The sequence below is a fragment of the Bombina bombina genome, chromosome 6, assembly GCF_027579735.1.
Source record: "Bombina bombina isolate aBomBom1 chromosome 6, aBomBom1.pri, whole genome shotgun sequence".
Lineage (NCBI taxonomy): Eukaryota > Metazoa > Chordata > Amphibia > Anura > Bombinatoridae > Bombina > Bombina bombina.
In genome coordinates this window covers 457,097,718-457,120,862 of record NC_069504.1, presented here as the reverse complement: position 1 = coordinate 457,120,862, position 23,145 = coordinate 457,097,718, and the positions used below count along the sequence as shown (strand labels likewise).

Below are 23,145 nucleotides of genomic sequence, written 5' to 3'. Positions count from 1 at the left end.
GATTACTATCTCTGTCTTTCCAAGGTAACAATTTATTTGGTTCTCAGTTGGATTCAATTATTTCAACTGTCACTGGGGGGGGAAGGGAGTTTTTTTACCTCAGGATAAAAGATCTAAGGATAAATCTAAAGCTTCTAATCGTTTTCGTTCTTTTCGACAGAATAAGTAACAGAAAGCCAATCCTTCTCCCAAAGAATCTGGTTCCAATTGGAAACCTTCTTCAAGTTGGAATAAGTCCAAGCCTTTTAAGAAACCAAAGCCAGCCCCCAAGTCCGCATGAAGGTGCGGCCCTCATTCCAGCTCAGCTGGTGGGGGGCAGATTAAACTTTTTCCAAAATATTTGGGCAGATTTTGTCCAAAATCAATGGATTCAGTAGGGTAGGTATATGTAGGGTATCGGAATCCAGCTCTTGTCTAAATTCTGCGGTACATATCCCAGGTGTAGACAATTGAGAAGCGGATTATCTCAGCTATCAGACTTTACATCCGTGGGAGTGGTCTCTCCATCCAGATGTGTTTTTTCAGATTGTTCAGATGTGGGGTCTTCCAGAAAAAGATCTGATAGCTTCCCATCTAAACAAGAAACTTCCCAGGTACTTGTCCAGGTCCAGAGATCCTCAGGTGGAGTCGGTGGATGCGTTAACAGTTCCTTGGTTTTACCAACCTGCTTATATCTTCCCGCCTCTAGTTATTCTTCCAAGAGTGATCTCCAAGATCATCATGGAACAATCGTTTGTGTTTCTGGTAGCTCCATCATGGCTTCACAGGTTCTGGTATGCAGATCTTGTCCGGATGTCCAGTTGCCAACCTTGGCCACTTCCTTTAATACCAGACCTTCTGTCTCAAGGACCGTTTTTCCATCAAGATCTCAAATCGTTAAATTTGAAGGTATGGAAATTGAACGCTTAGTGCTTAGTCATAGAGGTTTCTCTGATTCAGTGATTGATACTATGTTACATGCTCGTAAATCTGTTTCTAGGAAGATTTATTATCAAGTTTGGAAGACTTATATTTCATGGTGTTCTTCTCATAAATTCTCCTGGCATTCTTTTAGAATTCCTAGAACTTTACAGTTTCTTCAGGATGGTTTGGATAAAGGTTTGTCTGCAAGTTCCTTGAAGGGACAAATCTCTGTTCTTTCCTTTTTATTTCACAGAAAGATTGCTAAGCTTCCTGATATTCACTGTTTTGTGCATGCTTTGGTCCGTATCAAGCCTGTCATTAAATCATTATCTACTCCTTGGAGTCTTAATTTGGTTCTGAAGGCTTTACAGGCTGCTCCTTTTGAGCCTATGCATTCCTTGGATATTAATCTACTTTCTTGGAAAGTGTTGTTCCTTTTGGCTATCTCTTCTGCTAGAAGAGTTTACAAATTATCTGCTCTTTCTTGTGAGTCTCCTTTTCTGATATTCCATCAAGATAAGGCAGTTTTGCGGACTTCATTTACATTTTTACCTAAAGTTGTGAATTCTAACAACATTAATAGGGAAATTGTTGTTCCCTCTTTGTGTCCTAATCCTAAGAATTCTTTGGAGAGATCCTTACATTCTCTGGATTTTTTTTCTTTTCAATTATGAGAAAAACTTATTTTTTTGGATGTGGGTTTAATTTTTTCAGCGGAAAATGGCTGTTTTTATTTTTATCCCTCCCTCTCTAGTGACTCTTCTGTGAAGTACCACATCTTGGGTATTACTATCCCATACATCACTAGCTCATGGACTCTTGCAAATTACATGAAAAAAAACATAATTTATTTACGAACTTACCTGATAAATTCATTTCTTTCATATTGGTAAGAGTCCATGAGACCCACTTTTTTATGGTGGTTATGTTTTTTTGTATAAAGCACAATTATATTTCCAGTTCTTTTTTTTATGCTTTTTACTCCTTTTTCTATCACCCCACTACTTGGCTATTCGTTAAACTGAATTGTGAGTGTGGTGAGGGGTATATTTATAGGCATTTTGAGGTTTTGGAAACTTTGCCCCCCCCCCCCGGTAGGATTCTATATCCCATACATCGCTAGATCATGGACTCTTGCCAATATGAAAGAAATTAATTTATCATTTAAGTTCTTACATAAATTTTGTTTTTTTTGCCTGTCGAGATCTTCAATTATAATATAAATATTAAAACTACGGTGTTTTCAATAGAAAACCTATGTAAACAAGAATCTGGTTGTGAGATAGAGACTGGCCTGTTTAAAAGGTGTTTCTGAAGCATCTTTGAATACAATTACCTCTTGTTTGCTGCTTGTCTGACTACATTGCCCCTTTAAGTGCTGACACCTTCCATCATGTGATATCACTAGAGCTAGCAACCATTTTATTGTTTGAGTATGATTATAATAAAGGAGCAATTAGTAATTCAGCTTTATTTATGATTGCAAAAATTTGATATAAAGAAACCGTGCAATGTTACTATTAACTCTTTGAAAACACTGCTGTGCTAATTCATGTGTCCCTTTAATTACTGTATCCTTTGTCTGTTAGTGTATTAGTAAATACGTGCTAGCTCTTCTGCCCATTCCTATTTTCTATTAGTTATAGTGCCCTTCTAAGGTTCTATTTAGTGACCAATCCATAACCTCAGTTTCTTCTATTTGTTTTTCCTTTCAGGTCATTAAGTCAGGGAAGTACAAACTCAAACATGCTGGATGTACAAGTAGGCGCTCACAAGAAGAGAGCCAGGCGGAGCTCCCTCCTCAATGCCAAGAAGCTGTACGAGGATGCGCAGATGGCACGGAAGGTCAAGCAGTATCTGTCCAATCAGCAAGTGGAAAGTGATGAGGAGAAGATTCAGATTATGTCACTGCAATGTGAACCTGCCTACAGCACCTGTGAGTACTGTGTGTCTGTGCAGCTAAGCTCTGCTTGTATGTAGTCTCTTTCTGTGAGTGCACAGGCAGTCAGCATGAAAACTGGAAAGCACAAACAAATCTGGGCTAAACCTTGTGTTTGCTGTAAACTGCATCACTAAGCATGAAATGGGTGTATATGTAACGCAGCTTCTCACAGAGCTAAATCTTACACTGCTAAAAACTACATGCAGCATACACAGTTGCAATGTTCTCAGTGCAGTTTATTGTTTTCCTGCACACTGTTTTTTTATAGCACTTCAGTTTTTCTCTTATCTACAGACAGCCTGGTTAGCGGCTCCTGCAGACATTTAAGGCTTACTTCATAGACACAGAGCTTTGTCAGCTCTTCAAACGCACAAGGCCACTTGATGGTGCTGCAAGGATTGTTCAAACTGAAGTTTTGTTTTTTTATCACTGTAACGATGAACATAAAGCGAGAAAGCTCTGATGTCTTTCTTTCTCATAAAGAGCACCACTAACTGATCTAGAGTTCTGGTGCTCTGTCCAGAGCGATAAGCCAGGCAGTCACGTTTTATTACATCTAGACAAGGGCCTTGCTAAGTGTAGCAACAGCTTTTTGTTAATCAGGAGACTTCAGCAATGGGATTGATGCGCTAGAAAACATAGAACACAAAATTGTTCTATTGTATATGAGAGAGCAGCGGTTAAACAAGTAAAGGATAGTGTTTGCGTGAAAGCTGTTGAAATTTAAAGGGACATGAAACCAAAAATATTTATTTCGTCAAATTTGCTTCATTCTCACGTTATTCTTTGTTGAAGCGATATCTAGATAGGTTGCACGCACATGTCTGGAGAACTACATGACAGGCTACAACTACATGCTGCCATCCAGTGCTATTGCTAATGTATTACATTGTTGCAGACACGGGCACACTCCTGAGTTTACCTTTTCAACAAAGGATAACAAGAAAACAAAGAAAATTTGAACATAGAAGTAAATTGGAAAGTTGTTTAAAATTGTATGTTCTATCTGTATCATGAAAGAAAAAAATTGGGTTCTATGTCTCTTTAAAGTGAAACTGACTGTAAAGCCATGTTTTGGTTGAAAACTGATATTTATGTATCCCTCACTGCTTGTAGAAAAAGTTGATTTATTCGGCGCAGAAACATCTATTTGAAAAAACACTATAATATACTTTCTAAGATGCGTTAGCAAAAATGTTTGAGTACAGATTCCCCTTGAGATAGACAACCATTTTAAAGCACTATTGTTACTAATCTAACTATTGTGCTCTCTCCCTATATGAAACGTATTCAACTGCAGAGATATTGTATAGAATAATACATATTACCCTCTTTTAAAGGAAATAAAAAATATACAATTACACTATGCCCATTAGCTACTGTAAATCATTTCCTGTGGTAACAGAATGATAAATCCATTTGAAGCTGATGTGCAATGCAAGTGCACCACCTTGTGATAGGTACACTACATTACAACTGTAAAACACAATTCACTATAATGACAATGCTATTTCCTAAAGCTTTCATTACAAATATACCTTGTATACTCTTATTTCTTTACTAAACAATGTTTAAGACAGAGTAAATGACTTTTTCTATTTGCAGGATTGCCTGTCCCTGGCCGCCTCCGTGTAAAAGATACTGATTCTGACATTTGATTGACATATGGTGCATCCAATAGCGGATGCACCATACGCCCTATGTATTTGATCTTCAGCACGCTCTTGTACCGCTGCTTTTAGAGCTCTAAAATAACAATGCACACTGCGCAAGTGCGGGTAACAGACGAGCCAACAGCGGCCACATATAAACAGTGAATCTTTCTTTCCTAAGATATGGTGAGTCCACGGAATCATCAATTACTAGTGGGAATATCACTCCTGGCCAGCAGGAGGAGGCAAAGAGCACTACAGCAAAGCTGCTATATATTTCACTTCCCTTACCCATAAAACCCAGTCATTCTCTTTGCATGCGGTGCAAGGAGGAGGTGAAGTTTTGGTGTCTGATCTACAATCAAGATTTTTTTTATTTTAAAGCAGAGTAGGCTTGCTCTAATCTTTCTAAAGGGTCTAGCCTTAGCCCATGTCAGTCTCTTTAGTAGGGCAGTGGGGGCTTTTAAGCAATTAGGAACTTGTGGGGTATAATTCTCACTACGTTTTCCCAAAACATTTTGCTGCCCTATTTAGATAGCCTGAGTAAGTTTATTCAGTCTTTCTGTATTTCCACAGGTCCATGTGAGGGATGGCATCCTCTCAAGCCAGGTGAGCTGTCCTGCTGCCGGACAGATGAATTTTAAGGTAAGTGCCAATTTTATTTTTCTATATAGCAGGGAAAAATGTGGCACTTATTCAGCTGAAACGCTGCAGGGGGACGTTTTTTATTATTCCTGTCAGGGTGCCGGTTTTTGCAGGCACTGTTAGTGTGAGGAGTTATTTATTTTATTGATGGCTCAGTAAGGATTCGTTTTTAGTAACGGATTATGTACTTTTTTGGGGGGTTTTATTGTTTGTTTTTAAGCCTGTTTTCAAGAAAGTTGTTTTTTTAAAAAAAAACAATTAAAAATGGCTTTTTTGTTTGCTGTAGGACCGTCCCTTTTAGGGAGGTTCTGTTTCTTTGATGTCAGAGTTTTTTTGGTGCTTTTTTCCCTTCCTGTAAGAGTGAGGTGTGCATATTTCTGATGCTCTGCTGTTCAGAAGGCTTCTTGCTGTTTTTGCTTCTCTGGAAATCCGGATTGTAAACATGATTGTTTTTTTCCTCAGTTTGCTGCGGGTTGCAGGACAGGTAGAGCACCTCAGTAATTCTGCTGAGGTGTAGAGTGTTACCTGGGGTATGTTTTCTTGATTTGGTAAATTTAAAAGGAACATTTATTTAAGAACATTTTTTTTTTTTTGTTCTGTATTATATCCTTTGTTAAAATATTTTTTAAAAAAAGTTAGATTTTTTATGTGCTTCTTTTTTTTGTATTATGGTTTAGGAGGCTGTGCAGGATGTTACATGTAGCTTATGTTTTGATGCCCAGGTGGAACCCCCAGTACCTTTTTGTTCTTCATGTATTGAAAGAACTTTAGCTTATAAAAATAGATTTTTTGATTCTGAGCCATCATTAGCTAAGGCGGATGCTGTTCAAGAGCCTCCCTTTTCAGATGTGCCGCAGCTTTCTCCTCAAATGTTCCAATCCTATTCATCTGCACATGCGGTGCCCTGCGTTTCCTCTCATGCTCCATCTGGAGTTACTTTGCAAGAGAAAGGGAAAACGCAAAAGGAATTTTAAAGAAACAGTAAGGTTTCTGATCCTGAGGTTCTGAAGTTGTGTCCTTCAGATTTAAGCTGGAACACCTCCGCTTGTTACTTAAGGAGGTTTTGGCTACCTTGGATGACTCTGATACTACTATATTCGTTAACCCTAAGAAGTCTAGTAAGCTGAACAAGTATTTTGATGTTCCCTCTGCGTTGGAGGTTTTTCCAGTTCCAGACTGTGCTTCTGAGATTATTGCACGGGAGTGGGAGAGACCTGGTATTCCTTTTTCTCCATCTCCTATTATTAAAGAAAATGTATGTTCACCAAGGGCTTCAAAGGCAGCCTGTGGTGTGTATTGCTACTGTTACCAACGCTGCAGCTTACTGGTTTGATGCTTTGTCTGATTCTATTTAGACAGATACTCCTCTTGAGGAGATCCAGGACAGGATTAATGCTCTTAGGGTAAGCCAATTCCTTTATTTCGGATGCTTCCTTACAGGTCATTAAACTGGGAGCAAAAATGTCTGGTTTTGTGGTTCTAGCTCGCAGAGCCCTTTGGTTAAAATCCTGGTCTGCGGATGTTTCTTCTAAATCTACGTTATTAGCTATTCCCTACAAGGAAAATACCTTGTTTGGCTGAATTTTTTTCAGATATAGCAGGAGGGAAGGGATCTTTTTTTCCTCAGGATAAGAAGAATAAGCAGAAAGGGCGTCAGAGTATTTTTCATTCCTTTCGTAAACTTTAGAGGTAAACCCTCCGCTTCCTCTTCCAAGCAGGAAACTATTCGAGTCTTCCTGGAAGTCTGGCCAGTCTTGGAACAAGGGGAAACAGTCTAAGAAGCCTGCGGCTGACTCCAAGTCAGCATGAAGGGTCGGCCCCCGATCCAGGAACAGATCTAGTAGGGGGCAGGCTTTCTCAATTTGCTCAGGCTTGGATACGAGATGTCCCAGACCTGTGGGCCGTGGAAATTGTATCTCGGGTACAAGATAGAATTCCAGACTTTTCCTCCCAGAGGTAGGTTTCTTCTCTCAAGATTATCTGTAGACCAGATAAAGAGAAAGGCGTTCTTAGATTGTATCAAGGATCTTTTTGCCCTGGAAGTTATAGTTCCAGTTCCTCCGCAGGAACAGGGTCTGGGATTTTATTCAAATCTGTTTGTGGTTTACAAGAAAGAGGGGACTTTCAGACCTATTTTAGACCTAAAGTGTTTAAACAAATTCCTCAGTGTACCGTCCTTCAAGATGGAGACTATATGTTCCATTCTTCCTTTCATTCAAGAGGGTCAGTTTATGACAACCATAGACTTAAAGTTAAATCTGGGAAAGAGTTCTCTGATTCCAGCCACAAGTGTAGTGTTTTTAGGGACCATAATAGACTCCCTACTAATGAAGATATTTCTGACAGAGGTCAGAAAAACAAAGATCTTCAACTCTTGCCTTGTCCTTCAGTCCTGTCCTCGGCTGTCAGTGGCTCTATGTATGGAGGTAATTGGTCTGATGGTAGCTTCCATGAACATCATTCCGTTTGCTCGGTTCCATCTCAGACCTCTGCAATTATGCATGTTAAGGCAATGGAACGGGGACTATGAGGATCTGTCTACGCAAATAGTTCTGGATCAGGTGACAAGGGACACTCTTCTGTGGTGGTTGTCTCAGGATCACCTCTCCCAGGGAAGTTGCTTTCGCAGACCTTCCTGGGAGATCGTGACCAAGGATGCCAGCCTTGGTCTTCCTTTGGACTCGGAAGAAATCAGTTCTTACTATAAACATTCTAGAACTGAGAGCGATTTTCAATGCTCTACTGGCCTGGCCTCAGCTAGCTTTAGCCTGGTTTATCAGGTTCAAGTCAGACAACTTCACTTCGGTGGCTTACATCAACCACCAGGGGGGGGGGGGGACTCTGAGTTTCTTGGACATGTCAGAGGTGGCCTGGTTAAGCCAGTGGGGGGAGTCTCACAACTTGTCTTTCTGCAATCCACATCCCAGGAGTGGACAATTGGGAGGCGGATTTTCTGAACTGACATACCTTTCATTCGGCGGAGTGGGAACTCCATCCGGAAGTATTTTCCAGTTTAATCCTCAATTGGGGGCAGCCAGAACTGGATCTCATGGCTTCTCGGCATAATGCTAAGCTTATGAGGTATGGCTCCAGGTCAAGGGATCCACAAGCTTTCTTGATAGATGCTCTGGCGGTTCCTTGGAATTTCAGTCTAGCATACATATTTCCTCCTTTCGCTCTCCTGCCAAGAGTCATTGCTCGGATCAAGCAAGGGTGTTGGTGATTCTCATAGACCCGGCGTGGCCTCGCAGGATCTGGTATGCAGATCTAGTGGAAATGTCGTCTCTACCTCGGTGGAGACTCCCTCTGAGGAAGGACCTTCTACTTCAGGGTCCTTTTCTTCATCCAAATCTCGTTTCTCTGAAGCTGACTGCTTGGAGATTGAACGCTTGATTTTATTTAAGCGTGGGTTTTCAGAGTCGGTCATTGAGACCATGATTCAGGCTCGTAAGCCTGTAACAAGAAAGATTTACTATAAGATATGGCGTAAATATCTGTATTGGTGTCAATCCAGAGGCTACTCTTGGAGTAGAGTCAGGTTTTCTAGGATTTTGTCTTTTCTCCAGGAGGGTTTGGAGAAGGGTTTGTCAGCTAGTACTCTGAAAGGTCAAATTTCGGCGTTGTCTATTTTGTTGCATAAGCGTTTGGTGGATGCGCCAGACGTGCAATCTTTTTGTCAGGCTTTGGTTAGGATTAGGCCTGTGTTTAAGCCTATTACTCCTCCCTGGAGTCTTAATCTTGTTCTTAGTGTTTTACAGCAGGCTCTGTTTGAACCTATGCATTCCTTAGATAACAAGATGTTATCTTGAAAGGTTTTGTTTCTTGTTGCTATTTCTTCTGCTCAGAGAGTTTCAGAACTCTCAGCTCTGCAGTTAGATTCTCCTTATCTTAGTTTTCATTCTGATAAGGTGGTTTCACATACTAAATTAGGTTTCCTACCTAGAGGTTGTTTCAAACAAGAATATTTATCAGGAGATTGTGGTTCCTTCTTTGTGTCCTAATTCTTATTCTCCTAAGGAGCGTTTATTGCACAACCTAGATGTTGTGCGTGCATTGAACTTCTATCTTCAGACAACTAAGGACTTTCATTAGTTTTCTGCTTTGTTTGTTTGTTTTTCTGGGAAAGCGCAAGGGTCAGAAAGCTACGGCTACTTCTCTCTGGCTAAGGAGTATTATTTGTTTGGCCTATGAGACTGCTGGACAGCAACCTCTTGAGAGAATCACTGCTCATTCTACGAGGGCTGTTTCTTCTTCCTGGGTATTTAAAAATAAAGCTTTTGTGGAACAGTTTTGCAAGGCTGCAATTTGGTCCTCTCTGCATACTTTTTCAAAGTTTTATAAATTTGATACTTTTGCCTCAGCTGAGGCTTCTTTTGGGAGAAGGGTTTTTCAAGCGGTGGTGCCTTCTGTCTACCTGTCTTGTCCCTCCCTTATCATCTGTGTCCTCTAGCTTGGGTATTGATTCCCACTAGTAATTGATGATGCCATGGACTCACCATATCTTAGGAAAGAAAACATAATTTATGCTTACTTGATAAATGTATTTCTTTCCGGATATGGTGAGTCCACGGCCCACCCTTTTTTTAAGATAGTTATTTTTTCTAAAACCTCAGGCACCTCTACACTTTTGCGTTATCTTCTTTTTCCAAGTGACATATATAGCAGCTTTGCTCTAGTGCTCTTTGCCTCATCCTGCTGGCCAGGAGTGATATTCCGTGGACTCACCATATCTGGAAAGAAAGAAAGAAAGAAATTTATCAGGTAAGCATAAATTATGTTTTTCTTGCATTATTGATTCACTGTTTGCTGCTGCATGTTAGGTTTCAAAATTTGAGGGGTACATTTTGTTAATCAATTGTCAAACTGTCTACACATTAAATTAAACTTGTCCCTCAAATATTGAAAATAAAAAATAAATTGTGTGATTTTTGTAAAACTTTTGACTTACTATAGCCGATAGCAACACTCAAATGCTAGTTTGGGCTAGGGGTATGACAGATTGAGCAAATGTGCAGCAGAGACCACAACAGCAAACAGTGAATCAATAATGCAAGAAAAGATTCACTGTTTACATGAGGCTCGTCTGATAACTGCACTTGCGTAGTGTGCATTGCTATTTCAGAGCCCTAAAAGCAGCGGTGCACCATATGTCAATCAAATTTCAGAATCAATATCTTTTGCACGGAGAGGGACAGGCAATTTTCTGCAAATAAAAAAAGTAAGTTACTCTGTCTTAAACATTTAGTAAAGAAATAAGAGTATACAAGGTAAATTTGTAATGAAAGCTTTAGGAAATAGCTTTGTCATTGAATTTACCATCACTTTAATGCTAATGAGTCTAAAACAGTTTTACAATAATGTTATCATCCATCATTTATAAAGCCCCAACATTTTCTGCAGCACTCTTACTCAGGTTCACTACATACATAGAAATTAACCCCTTAACGACTGAGGACGTGCAGGGTACGTCCTCAGAAAAAAGGCAGTTAATGCCTGAGAACGTACCCTGCACGTCCTCAGTGTGGAAAGCAGCTGGAAGCGATCCTGCTCGCTTCCAGCTGCTTTCCGGTTATTGCAGTGATGCCTCGATATGGAGGCATCCTGCAATAACCTTTTTAAGTCATCCGGTGCAGAGAGAGCCACTCTGTGGCCCTCTCTGCACCGGAGATCGGTGGCTACCTGCATTGGTGGGTGGGAGCCGGACCGGGAGGCGGGTGGCGGCCATCGATGGCCATGTGGATGTGAAGGGGGGCGGGATCGTGGGCGGGGGTGGCTGGGGGCGTGCACGGGAGGGTGGGGGCGGGCGCGTGCATGGGGAGGGAGCGGGTGGGAACCGCTACACTGCAGAAAATGGGAAATAAAAAATATATAATACAATTTTAAACAATCAGCAAGGTGGTGGGGGTTTGTCTGTGGGGGGGGGGGGAAGCTACACTACAGAAAAAACCAAAAAAAACCAAAAAAAAAGCATTTTTTATTGTAAACTGGGTACTGGCAGACAGCTGCCAGTACCCAAGATGGCCCCCAATAAGGCAGAGGGGAGGGTTATAGAGCGGTTTTGGGGGGGATCAGGGAGGTTGGGGGCTAAGGGGGGGATCCTACACAGTAGCATATGTAAATATGCTAAAAAAAATTCATTTTTTTTTTAAAAACCCTTTTATTTTAGTACTGGCAGACTTTCTGCCAGTACTTAAGATGGCGGGGACAATTGTGGGGTGGGGGAGGGAAGGGAGCTGTTTGGGAGGGATCAGGGGGTGGGATGTGTCGGATGGGAGGCTGATCTCTACACTAAAGCTAAAATTAACCCTGCAAGCTCACTACAAACTCCCTAATTAACCCTTTCACTACTAGCCATAATACACGTGTGAGGCGCAACAGGATTTAGTGGCCTTCTAATTACCAGAAAGCAACGCCAAAGTCATATATGTCTGCTATTTCTGAACAAAAGGGATCCCAGACAAGCATTTACAACCATTTGTGCCATAATTGCACAAGCTGTTTGTAAATGATTTCAGTGAGAAACCTAAAATTGTGAAAAATTTTACGTTTTTTTTTAATTTGATCGCATTTGGCGGTGAAATGGTGGCATGAAATATACCAAAATGTGCCTAGATCAATACTTGGGGTTGTCTACTACACTACACTAAAGCTAAAATTAACCCTACAAGCTCCCTAAAAGCTCCCTAATTAACCCCTTAACTGCTGGGCATGATACACTTGTGGTGCGCAGTGGCATTTAGCAGCCTTCTAATTACCAAAAAGCAACGCCAAAGCCATATATGTGTGCTATTTCTGAACAAAGGGGATCCCAGAGAAGAATTTACAACCATTTATGCCATAATTGCACAAGCTGTTTGTAAATGATTTCAGTGAGAAACCTAAAGTTTGTGAAAAAATTTGTGAAAAAGTGAACAATTTTTTGTATTTGATCGCATTTGGCGGTGAAATGGTGGTATGAAATATACCAAAATTGGCCTAGATCAATACTTTGGGATGTCTACAAAAAAAAATATATACATGTCAAGGGATATTCAGGGATTCCTGAAAGATATCAGTGTTCTAATGTAACTAGCGCTAATTTTGGAAAAAAATGGTTTGGAAATAGCAAAGTGCTACTTGTATTTATGGCCCTATAACTTGCAAAAAAAGCAAAGAACATGTAAACATTGGGTATTTCTAAACTCAGGACAAAATTTAGAAACTATTTAGCATGGGTGTTTTTTGGTGGTTTTAGATATGTAACAGATTTTGGGGGTCAAAGTTAGAAAAAATGTGTTTTTTTCCATTTTTCCTCATATTTTATCATTTTTTTTATAGTAAATTATAAGATATGATGAAAATAATGGTATCTTTAGAAAGTCCATTTAATGGCGAGAAAAACGGTATATAATATGTGTGGGTACAGTAAATGAGTAAGAAGAAAATTACAGCTAAACACAAACACCGCAAAAATGTAAAAATAGCCTTGGTCCCAAACGGACAGAAAATGGAAAAGTGCTCTGGTCACTAAGGGGTTAAACAAATAAACTTGAGCAAAAATATGATGGGCCCTGCTTTTTAGCTGCCATCAAAAGTAAATGCTTTATACAAAGCACACCACAGGCAGAAATACTCCCAAGCTATCGGTGGAACAATGGTTTGCTTTTTAACATAGAACAAGAACTGCTGTTGTGTCTTAAAGGGACAGTATACACCAATTTTCATATAACTGCATGTAATAGACACTACTATAAAGAATAATATGCACAGATACTGATCTAAAAATCCAGTATATAACCGTTTAAAAACTTACTTAGAAGCTTCCAGTTTAGCTCTGTTTAAAAGGTAGCTGGAACACCCACTGTAAGTGGGAAATATCAGACATTCTCCCCTCCCCCTTCATTTGCATATGAAAAGACACTTTACACAAACAGAAGCAAGCTGGAGTAGGTATACGTCGGTATTCTCCTAAAACTTTGGGGCTTGGTTAGGAGTCTGAAACTCAAAGCAATGTTACTTAAAAATAAACAAAACTATCCATTAAAAAAAAAAACTATGGGCTATATAAATAGATCATCTACAAAACATTTATGTAAAGAAAAAAACGAGTGTATAATGTCCCTTTAAGGAAATTGCAGCATTCTGCTTATCAGCCATGTTATCAACTGCTGTCAGTGCAGCATTTTGTGCTTTTCATCTGGAACCATAAACATTTTCTATTCCCATAAAGATACAGGACAAAAATGTCCAGAAATGGGCTTACAGATTTATCTTGGTTTTGCTAATTCCACAATTTGTTTTTTTCAGTACAAGTAGTTTAACAATTAATTACGATTCATTGTGCTGTGTTGGCAGTGTAACAAATCTGGCAGTGAGTTAGGACATATGTATGTGTGTATATATTTATGTATGTATGTGTGTGTGTGTATATATTTATGTATGTATGTGTATATATATTTATGTATGTATGTGTATATATATATATGTGTATGTATGTGTATATATATATATTTATGTATGTATGTGTATATATATATTTATGTATGTATGTGTATATATATTTATGTATGTATGTGTATATATATTTATGTATGTATGTGTGTATATATATTTATGCATGTATGTGTGTATATATATTTATGTATGTATGTGTGTATATATATTTATGTATGTATGTGTATATATATTTATGTATGTATGTGTATATATATATTTATGTATGTATGTGCATATATTTATGTATGTATGTGCATATATTTATGTATGTATGTGTATATATATATATATATATATATTTATGTATGTATGTGTATATATCTATGTATGTGTATATATCTATGTATGTGTGTATATATATATATATGTATGTGTATATATATTTATGTATGTATGTGTATATATTTATGTATGTGTGTATATATATTTATGTATGTATGTGTGTATATATATTTATGTATGTATGTGTGTATATATTTATGTATGTGTATATATATTTATGTATGTATGTGTATATATATTTATGTATGTATGTGTATATATATATGTGTGTGTGTATATATATATATGTGTGTATATGTATGTGTGTGTGTGTATATATATATATATATATATATATATATATATATGTACTGTTATTTTGTATACCACCTATGTCACAGCGCTGCAGAATCTGTTGGCGCTCTACAAATACCTGATAATAATATGTGTATATATATATTTTAATAAAGAGAAACCACTCACAGCACCAAATGTTAGTAGAGCAAGAATCAACCCCAATCTGCAATCTTAAGTATATAGCAGACTAGGGGTGCCAGGCAATAGAGTCTATAATACTGCAAAAAATTGTGAGAAATAGGTCCATAAGAACCAGCAAGTCTATTATAGCCACTGATTATAAAGCCAAAATTATAATAACCCAATCAAAGCCTGATTCAAATTCATTAAGTGCGGCTGAAACACACGTAATCACACTCTAACTGTGGTTTATGGTATTTTAAATAAATGAATGCGCTAGTCCAATGATTTGGGGTGCAGTTTTTGAATTTGTGTGTCCCCCCAGGTGTCTCTCAGCCCCACATTGGGTTATAATTAGTTATTATATTATTATAAATAGTTATTATAATTTTGGCTTTATAATCAGTGCTGGCTATAATAGACTTGCTGGTTCTTATGAACCTATTTCTCACAATTTTTTGTACATGTGTATATATATATATATATGTATGTGTGTGTATATATATTCACATCTATATATTGTACAGTATAAGTATGTTTTGTTTAACGTCCAACAGTGCTTAAGGGACACACAAATATAACCTAGAACTTCAGAATCTTGTATCATGGTTATAGTTGTTTTCTCTAAAGTTTTACATCCATTCACTGTAGATTGCCATTCCATTGAATGACACGCCTGGTGAGCCAACCCGGAGCCGCATATGTACATATGCATGCACCAATCATGTCTTGGTTATTCCTAAGTAGTTAACACATAGAGGTCTATTCCACATATTTTGCTGTGTTGACTTGTTGTAAACATAACTTTTGTCTCATAGATACGTATTTCTCTCAGTTTGTTTCTAGCACAAATGTCAAATCTTAATAATAAGATTCTGTGAAGTAATGAAATTATTGGCAGCTTCATATAATTAATGCAAAGCGCCACTCCCAACAGAAAATAATAATTATAGTAATACTATTACTACTATAAAGATATGTAAATATTCAGTTTGGAGATTGCCTTTAATAGTGCCATTGTTTATATTGCCAGCTTCTAATCTAGACAGATTTATTTTATATGTCAGAATTGAACTGTAACCAACATTTTATGTAATCTAGTGACAAAGCATGTAAGTGGGAGATCAGCCAAATCTGATATGTCTCCTGCTACTCTGAGACCCTCAGGCCAAGCTGCTAAAGTGCATCTCCATCAGCAAAACCGAATGAGCCAGGTGCTGATAGTTCCTGCAGTAAATCTACATCCCATGCGGAAGAAGGGAGCATCCAAAGAGCCTATTACAGGCAGTGAGTATCTGCTATAGATTTGTAAGCCAGGTTTTACAGATTGAGAAACATATCAAGTGTTTTAATAAACAGCAACCGTAATTAATGTAATGTTTCCAAAGATTAACAAAAACGTTATTGTTTAGCTTCAGGATCGCCACAGAAAAGTGTCAGCATGGCCGATGACGTTGCCATAAAAACGCAAGCAGAAGATACAGTATCTATGGTGTCCTCACTGCACTCTAGTCCCCCGGCCTCCCCACAGAGTTCGCCGCATAAAGGTAGGTAACAGAGAAATTTAGTAAGCACGAGGGGAGGTGATTCCGATGGTAATCATAATATAGTCTGGCACATAGGCTCAGTCTCTATATAAGGTGTTGCTTGTCTCATAAAAGTGTATGTTGTCTCACACTGTGAATGTCAGGAATATCTTTTTTTCTTTATTAATGTGTCATAACACCCCAAAATAGCCTGCAACTATTCACTCGCTAACCCACAACAAAATCTGTTTCTTACTGTGACGTTAACTGATTCAAACATATAGTTATAGCGGTGCTCGCAGACAAACTGTATGGTTGCTCCTGAGCAGAAGGCGGCCAATGAGCCAATCAGCGTTTGCATACCTATGTATCTTCCAGTCATCAGCTGTGTCAGAGCTCATCTGGTAATCTGCATGTGAACTAATTAAACACAGTAAGAAACTGTTACACTAGAACGTCTTTTTAAGTAAAGTAATGTTGTTAGTACAATTGTTCATCTCTTTTGACAGAACACAATTGTTGCGGGCTAAGGTTCTCTTTAAATCCTTTTTTTCGGCTGACTTTTGATGTGGATATCATTGCGCTAGATGTAATTTAAATAATATCAGGATGCTCTATTCTTTGTCAGGAGTAATATCTGCTTTAGGACCTTTTACAGCCAACATCAATAAGTATCTTATCATTAAAGCTCAGATTTCCTTTTTATATTCCTTATATTACTTATTATAAAAGTCTACAGTATAAAGATGCACAACCCAAAGCTACAATTTATGTTTTTTGTACAATGTATATTTGTTGATGAGGATATAATACTCAGTATACAGTTTTCTGTTTTGCATTCCCAGGTGGTACAGCAAGAACTGAGAATTGTGGTCACATGAACTTCTCCGGCTCCTCCTCATCTCTGACTAGCGAACCTAGCCAGAAAACTGGCAGTCAGCGGAGCTACGGAATAGGTGGGCGTTACTTGCAAAAGAAAATCCAACAGATGACCAGCAGAATAACGCAAGAGTCAGGGAGCAACAGAGAACCATATGCAGAGAAGCTGCAAAACCTAGAGCAGGCAGGACAAGATATGAGATACAGGAAAAGAATAAGGTCCCCGTTTGGAAGATTCAGGGAAAGGAGCTTCTCAAGGGACAGATTAGAATCACTGAAGACAGCTGGAGGTTATGTCAGGTCATCCCTTGAACAAAAGAACAAAAACTCTGTAGACAGCAGTCACAGCAGCAAAGTGGCCGATATCTATAACTCAGGCAGAAGCAATCGCTTTTCTTGGCTTTGTCCTGCAATAAGGAGGAGAAATACTCTGTGATCTTCTACTTGTTACATTTTGTTTAACAGTACATGGCTGAGTTCTGATTGCAACTAATGCAATAGCTGTTGCACTCTTAAAACATAACTAAAGGTACTGTCTGTGTCATGGACCCTTTAAATACACTCTTTTTAAGATAAGAGTGAACGCCATTTTGCATTTATTGTAGCTGTGGCCATTGGCAGAGGCACAAGACAGTTTGCCGTGTTGCAAGAATAAGCTCTGTACTCACACAGGATATATACAGATTGCATAGTTTTCATTGATTAACTAGTTACTCTCAGAAAATGTACTTGCTATTCTTAGAAATGTGTTTTAAGGCAATTAGCGTACTACAGCAAACAGCTTGTGGCTCCGTTTACTTTGGAAAAACAAAACATATTATTTATCCCTGTTATAATTCATTGTTGTAGGTGCAAAAACACCGTAGCAGAAACTGCCCCTGATCCCATCAGAAGTGCTAACGAATTAGAGCATGTTATTTTTTTATTATGTCCCTTTCATAAATATTCTTGGTGCTTAAAAGCATAGCAAGAAAAATATAAACTAGTTTATATATATATATATATATATATATATATATATATATATACAGTATATGTATTTCCAAAAAATATGTATGAACTTTTGTCAAAATGATATAGCTTTATATGATGTATTTAAAATGGATGTACTAAGAAATGGCTGTGGTAGACAAGTTACAAATATAGGACATGATCAAAAAAGTTTTTCTATTGCTTTTTCTACAAAAATCACTATTAAAAGGATACTAAACACATTTTTTTTTCTTAATGATTCAGGTAGAGCATGCAGTTTTAAGCAACTTTCTAATTTACTCCTATTATCAATTTTTCTTCGTTCTCTTGCTATCTTTATTTAAAAAGTAGGAATTTAAAGCTTAGGAGCCAGCCCATCTTAGGTTCAGCACCCTGGATAGTGCTTGCTTATTGGTGGCTACATTTAGCAAACCAATAAACAAGCATAACCCAAGTTCTGAACCAAAAATGGGCCGGCTCTTGAGCTTTACATTCCTGCTTTTTAAATAAAGATAGCAAGAGAACAAAGAAAACTTGATAATAGGAGTAAATTAGAAAGTTGCTTAAAATTGCATGCTCTATCTGAATCATAAAAGAAAATTTTTAGGTCAAGCTAGTGTCCCTTTAACCCCTTAATGACAACTGACGTACCAGGTACGTCATGCATTAACTTACAGTTAATGACAATAGACGTACCTGGTACGTCAGTTGTCTAAGAGAGTGCTGGAAGCGATCGCAATCGCTTCCAGCAGCTCTCAGGGTATTGCAGTGATGCCTCCATATGGAGGCATCCTGCAATACCCTTTCAGAAGACTCCGATGCAGAGAGAGCCACTCTGTGGCCCTCTCTGCACCGGTAGCGATGGTGCCGGTTCGTTGGTGGGTGGGAGCGCAACAGGGAGGCGGGTGGGCGGCCCATCGCTACCCGGCATCCGGCTCCTGTAAGTGCAATGTGCACGCCGGGTGCCGGGAGCGTGCGGGTGCGCGCGTGCGCGCGCGCGATTAGCTACCCACTGACACCAATGAGGAGGGAAGAGGGGGGAAAAAATAAATATATAAGGATCTGGGAGGGGGAGGGGGTTGGGGTATTGTGGGGGGCTGCTACACTACAGAAAACATTTAAAAATGGCAAAAAAAGATAAAAAAAACACTTGTTTTTGGGGCAAATTGGGTACTGGCAGACAGCTGCCAGTACCCAAGATGGCGGCAATTAGGTAGGGGAGAGGGTTAGAGAGCTGGGGGGGGGGATCATGGAGGTTGGGGCTAAGGCAGGAGTCCATCACAGCTAAAACATTTTATTTTTTTTTATTAAAAAAAAGAAAAACTCCTTTTATTTAGTACTGGCAGACTTTCTGCCAGTACTTAAGATGGCGGGGACAATTGTGGGGTGGGGGAGGGAAGAGAACTGTTTGGGAGGGATCAGGGGGTGGGATGTGTCAGGTGGGAGGCTGATCTCTACCCTAAAGCTAAAATTAACCCTGCAAGCTCCCTACAACCTACCTAATTAACCCCTTAACTGCTGGGCATAATTTACATGTGGTGCGCAGCAGCATTTAGCGGCCTTCTACTTACCAAAAAGCAACCCCAAAGCCATATAAGTCTGCTATTTCTGAACAAAGGGGATCCCAAAGAAGCATTTACAACCATTTGTGCCTTAATTGCAGAAGCTGTTTGTAAATAATTTCAGTGGGAAACCTAAAGTTTGTGACAAAATTTGTGAAAAAGTGAACTTTTTTTTTTATTTGATGACATTTGGCGGTGAAATGGTGGCATGAAATATACCAAAATGGGCCTAGATCAATACTTTGGGTTGTCTTCTAAAAAAAAATATATACATGTCAAGGGATATTCAGGTATTCCTGACAGATATCAGGGTTCCAATGTAACTAGCGCTAATTTTGAAAAAAAGTTGTTTGGAAATAGCAAAGTGCTACTTGTATTTATGGCCCTATAACTTGCAAAAAAAGTAAAGAACATGTAAACATTGGGTATTTCTAAACTCAGGACAAAATTTAGAAACTATTTAGCATAGGTGTTTTTTGGTGATTGTAGATGTGTAACAGATTTTGGGGGTCAAAGTTAGAAAAAGTGTGTTTTTTTCAATTTTTTCCTCATATTTTATATTTTTTTTATAGGAAATTATAAGATATGATGAAAATAATGGTATCCTTAGAAAGTCCATTTAATGGCGAGAAAAACGGTATATAATATGTGTGGGTACAGTAAATGAGTAAGAGGGAAATTACAGCTAAACACAAACACTGCAGAAATGTAAAAATAGCCATTGTCATTAAGGGTAAGAAAATTGAAAAATGGTCCGGTCATTAAGGGGTTAAAGGGCCATGGAACCCAATTTTTTCTTTCATGATTTAGAAAGAGCATGCAATTTTTAACAACTTTTTAATTTACATCTATTATCTAATTTGCGTCATTCTCTTGATATCCTTTGCTGAAAGGCATTTGCTGATGCTTGGTGGCTGCACATAGATGCCTCGTGTGATTGGCTCATCCATGTGAATTTCTATTTGTTGGAATGTTGTTTAAAATTGCATTCTCTATCTGAATCATGAGAGACAAAATTTGGGTTTAAAGTCTAAGGGGATCTTTGTAGATAAAGCATTTGATAAGCTTTTTCTAAAGTATTGTGAAAGCTTTTCTAAAGGATTGTGATCGACCCCACTATTGCCATGATGAGTTTTTTTTATATTTTGTTCAGCAGAATCGTTATGTTATTAATGTGTAGTATGTATGTGTATGTATGTATGTGTGTGTGTATATATATATATATATATATATATATATATATATATATATATATATATATATATAGTGTGTGTGTGTGTATGTATATATATATATATATATAAAACTCATTTTATAAATATTTAGCTTCTGTGTGTAGATTTCCCTAAGTCTGTAAACCTGTCGAGTAATTTTCATTAAAATGGGAGAACAAAAATGTAGCTACAGAAAAGGTAACGTGCTGCTGGCAGTAGCCCGACACAATTTAAATGTCCTTTTTTTTGCAATTTTAGGGACGGTAAACACCAATTATTTTTTTTCAGGATTTGGATAGAACATACAATTTTAAACAACTTTCCAAATTACTTCTGTTATCAGATTTGCTATATTTTCTTGTTATCATTTGCTGAAGGAACAGCATTGCACAACTAGCAGCTAGCTGTACACATCTAGTTAGCCGATCACAAGAGACAAATGTGTGCAGGCACGAATCAGCAGCTAGCTCCTTTTAGTGTAGGATATGTGAATATTATTTTTTAACAAGGGATACCAAGAGAACAAAGCACATTTGAAAATAGAAGTAAATTTAAAAGTGTCTGGAAATTACATGGTCTATCCAAACTCAAGTTTAATTTTGACTTTCTTATCCCTTTAATGGTTATTTTCTTATTGCACTGGAAGGTTGTAATCATGACAAGAGCCTATTGGTTATCAAGATGTGACATGTTAGGGAACTCAATGACAGCTGCACCTTATCCTAATTATCTTCACCAGTGTTATGGAGTCTAAACCATATTATTCTTATTAGCTTTGGTTACAGAATATTGTAGTTCATCGGTTAGTACCACAGAAAGCCACTGATTCGTTACACCAGGTGTACTCAAGAGTTAGATTGGAACCTGCAGATCTCCAAGTGCTGTCCAGTAAATATAAAGATTGTCCTGAGATTTTCCAGTCTCTCTCAACCATTAAATATTTTAAGGGCTTCAGCTAAAAGAAATGTATAAATGTGTTTTGCACAAGTATATTCTACACTATTTCCTTGGGCTCCAGTAAAAATATTACACAAATAAAAGAATATTCATCAATGTGCAATACAACAATAATTAGATTTCCTTATATTTAGTACATGTATTAATAGATCACACTAACAAATGCTTCAAAAGTTAACCCCATCTTACTGGAGTATGGTCATACCTGCTTTTAAAATTGACAGCGTTTGAAATTTTAAAGTCGGTGTGTTTGTCCTATCTCTGATTTTAGAAGGGAAATGATGGTGACTAGCAGTATCTATATATTAGTATTCGTTTGATCACATTGTACGTCTTCAGTCTGGTTCAGAATATGTCTGTACTTTAGTTACAATTGTTTGTGAAGTAGTTGCACAAGCAATATGACAATAGGGTAAAACTTAAAAATACATTTATGAAATCAATATAAGCAAACGAAGTAGAATCCTGAGGTCCAGTTGAATGTACTTTAAAGGGCTAATATTGTAGGGTTAATAGTCTTAAAATGACATGGTCTGACGTATTAGAGCATTTTATTTATTATTTATTGTTATTGTTCTTTAAGTTCGTTGCATATAGTAAGAGTGTATATTTCAGTTTTGGAGAAAGAAAAATGCAGCATATGCAGCAAGATGAGATTTATCAATTCACCCTACAAATCTATAAATAATGTTTTCAATAATATAAAGATTTTAAGTTTTCCCTTGTTTGTTCTAGGTTATACCCTTTTGCCATCTGTAAAATCCGATAACTTCTCAGACTCCAGCCACAGTGAGATCTCGTCGAGGTCAAGCATAGTAAGCAATTGTTCTGCAGACTCAATGTCAGCTGCCCTGCAGGATGAGAGAGGTCTGTCTCATTCACACATGGTCATTGATTCATTGGGGACAGCAGAACGGAAAGACTTTGCACATTCTTCAGCTGAGTACAGCCAGCCCTACAATGTTAGGTAAGTGAGAAGCACAGTTGAAGGACCACTCAGTGCAGTAGAATTGCATAATTAACAAGTGCATAATAAAAATACAAGGCAATAACACCTACTCTGAATTTCAAATAAGCAGTAGATTTTTTTCCTCTCATATTCCGGCCCACTCTATCATGTGACAGATATCAGCCAATCACAGGCTAGTATACATATACCCTTTGAGCTTGTGCAGAAGCTCAATAGGATCTTGTTCCCAAGACAGTTTGTAAAAAAAAAACTTTGCAAAATTTGATAACGGAAGTAAATTGGAAAGTGTCCTAAACCTGCATGTTCTTTCTGAATCATAAAAGTTTATGTTGACTTGAGTGTCCCGTTAAAGGTCAACAGTAAAGCAACTTAACAGGGTGCTCTTTCCTGCCCAGTACATTAAAAAACAACCATACAGCATATAACGTTATTGGTTATAAGCACTAAGCATCAGTTTAACCCATGGGAGATTAGCCATTTGGAGGGTTACTTATAAAAGTGACCAGAAAGAAGAAATATTTACAGTATAGGATGATACTGTTAGTGAACCACATGTTCTGTTTGTTCCTGCTGTATTTTTACAATCTAACTTCTCCCAGTTACCTTTCTACTGATAGAGCGCTGAACATGTGCAAGCGTGACTGCTACAAATTCACTAAAGTTTGGGAATGCTACGATAATGATACCTTATTCATAATCGATTTTTTATT

At 38.0% G+C, this 23,145-nt stretch overlaps 1 protein-coding gene across 1 annotated transcript in view; it reads left to right on the top strand.

The window, feature by feature from the left end:
• RAPGEF6 (Rap guanine nucleotide exchange factor 6) overlaps positions 1-23,145 on the top strand; it is an 899,247-nt gene that overhangs the window by 861,062 nt on the left and 15,040 nt on the right. The window contains exons 23-27 of the mRNA XM_053717222.1: positions 2,619-2,839; positions 15,457-15,642; positions 15,768-15,902; positions 16,727-16,837; positions 22,201-22,432. Coding sequence (XP_053573197.1) covers positions 2,619-2,839; positions 15,457-15,642; positions 15,768-15,902; positions 16,727-16,837; positions 22,201-22,432 — 885 coding nt within the window. The remainder of the gene's footprint in view (positions 1-2,618; positions 2,840-15,456; positions 15,643-15,767; positions 15,903-16,726; positions 16,838-22,200; positions 22,433-23,145) is intronic.